Source organism: Penaeus chinensis, chromosome 22, assembly GCF_019202785.1.
Source record: "Penaeus chinensis breed Huanghai No. 1 chromosome 22, ASM1920278v2, whole genome shotgun sequence".
In the NCBI taxonomy this organism is placed as follows: Eukaryota; Metazoa; Arthropoda; class Malacostraca; order Decapoda; family Penaeidae; genus Penaeus; species Penaeus chinensis.
In genome coordinates this window covers 12,285,996-12,288,495 of record NC_061840.1, presented here as the reverse complement: position 1 = coordinate 12,288,495, position 2,500 = coordinate 12,285,996, and the positions used below count along the sequence as shown (strand labels likewise).

The following is a 2,500-nucleotide window of genomic DNA, read 5'->3' as shown; positions in this document are numbered from 1 at the left end:
CCACATGTGCTACGCCAGCTTGGAGTCTATCAGTAGGCCCTAATTACCGAACCTGATTTTCCCATTCCTTGAATTTGCGGGAAAATCTGTTTTCTAATTAATACCATTGCTATCGATACTGTTATTATTGTTATTGATGTTATGATTATTAAATTGTCATTAAAATATTTTAGACAATGAAATGATACAAAAGACCCTTTCCTAAAGTAAAGGAAAAGGGTAAACAGGTGAGATAGGTAGTCTGATAACTGTCTTTGGTGATTAAGAACTTGTAGAGCCATCTATGTGTAAATACAATGAATAAACGTGTATTACAGTGGGCATGGCATGTATTCTTGCCACATGGGGCAAATGGGTTAACATCAACATAGTTATTATTATTATTATTATTATTATTATTATTATTGACATTCTAATTGTTACAGTGTTAATAATAACACTAATAGCAATATGAAATAAGATAAAATATTCCAGAAAACAAATGAAAGGGTAAACAGGTGAGATAGTTTCAACTAGTGATTGACTCATTGGTGACTAAGAACTTGTGAAGCCAACTGTGTAAATACAACTAACAACCTAAACTCATTACGGACATGGAATGTCTGTACATGCCATTGGGTTAACCTGTTGCTGGCGGCATCAGGTTAACTCAATGCCACCGGGAAAACTTTTTGTATATTTTTTGTTAAATGTCTCTGCTTGTGCTTAGCCACAAAGGAGTCAATTAGTAGACCTTGTGACCTTACCTGATTTCACCTTTCCTTGAACTGGTGGTGTCGATGGTGTTATTTTTATTAAAGACATTATGTAAAATATTTTTGAAAATCAAGGAAAAGGGTAAACAGGCAAGACAGTTAGTACTCGTAATTGGCTCATTGCCGTCTATGTGTAAAAAAAAAAAAAATAATAAATAAATAAATAAACTCTCGGTGGGCATGGCATGTATGTACATTCCATGCCTGTTAGATTTGGGTTAATGTGTCAATTCCTTGGGCTATTTTGCTCATTGTGAAATTGCTCCTATTATATATATTCTTGTTTGAGCAGAACAATATTATATATTTTATATATTTTATTCTTGATAGTTTATTATGGATACCTGATGTAATACTTTTTGTTTAATCTCTTCATTTATATTTTTGTTTTTAACCATTTATAATTTTGCAGTGTAATGGCCAAAGATGTAATCATGCATGAAGTAGACACCGTGCTGAAAAATATGGGTAAGACCTATGTAGATTCCCATATCAAAGAGTTCCCCAACAGTGGGCTCCAAGAACATATTCTTCATATCAAGATATGTGAAGTGCAAGATAATGCAGATGTAAAGGTAAAATATGCTACTTTAATTTTACAAAATATTTGGAAGATATGTATTCACTGTAGCTAACTGTAGTGCATCTTCTGCGAGTATAAATATTAAACAGTTAACAGTTATCAATAACATTGCTGAAGAAAATGAAAAGATAATTTTTTTTTTTTTTCCCTTCCAGGAAGTAGAATTGTCTAATGTCATGCCCAGATATTATGTGTACCAGCTGGAATGTGATGGTCCAGGGATTGAAGAACTTAATGAGGGAGAGGAAGAAATTCCAGCTGCCACTTACTGGATCTTGCCTGCTGCAGAGTTTGATAACTATTGGGAGAACCTAGTGTTTGATACAAACATCAAAGAAGAACTCCTGAACTACATTCGCACAACACTGCTCTTCTCTGACAGGAAAATCTGTGAGAGTATCATTAGTTGGAACAAAGTTGTGTTGCTTCATGGACCCCCAGGAACTGGTAATGTTAAGAAATATATGTCATAACTGTTTTAGATATTTTGTCCACCTTTGCTAATGTCATATTTCACAGCAAGAAATTCCATACTATAAGTACTTGCCTGAATTTGTTAAGAATGTTATGATTGAATATTTAGAAGTATTCTAAGTAATACTGTTTTATGTTAGTCATGATTATTCTTTTATTTATAACAGGGAAAACTACCTTGAGTAAAGCACTGGCTCAAAAACTAAGTATCCGCCTCGAACCACGCTACAAATATGCCCAACTTGTTGAAATCAATTCACACTCACTCTTCTCAAAGTGGTTTTCTGAGGTACCTAAGTAACATCAAGTGGCTTCTTATGTTTTATATTTGTTGATATGATATTTGAAAGCCTTTTCATTTATCCTATGATTTTTATTTATTACATCACAATAATTTTGAGTCCCTTGTTTATAACATTTAATATTGGTTTTCCTCTTACTGTAAATTTATCACGACTTTCTTTTTCTATAGAGTGGTAAGTTGGTGCAGAAGATGTTCACCAAGATTACAGAGATGGTTGAGGATCCCCAGTCACTTGTTTTAGTGCTTATTGATGAGGTTGAGAGTTTGACATGCTCCAGAGCCTCCTGTTCAAATGGTACTGAGCCTAGTGATGCTGTTCGGGTCGTTAATGCTGTGCTGACTCAGTTAGATCAGCTTAAAAAGTATGTATATTCACAGGAAAGT

At 33.9% G+C, this 2,500-nt stretch overlaps 1 protein-coding gene across 1 annotated transcript in view; it reads left to right on the top strand.

Annotated features, from left to right (window-relative positions):
• Nucleotides 1–2,500, top strand: part of LOC125037025 (pachytene checkpoint protein 2 homolog) — a 9,654-nt gene that overhangs the window by 2,967 nt on the left and 4,187 nt on the right. The window contains exons 2-5 of the mRNA XM_047629990.1: nt 1,168–1,330; nt 1,494–1,785; nt 1,980–2,101; nt 2,285–2,478. Of these exons, the coding sequence (XP_047485946.1) occupies nt 1,168–1,330; nt 1,494–1,785; nt 1,980–2,101; nt 2,285–2,478 (771 nt within the window). The remainder of the gene's footprint in view (nt 1–1,167; nt 1,331–1,493; nt 1,786–1,979; nt 2,102–2,284; nt 2,479–2,500) is intronic.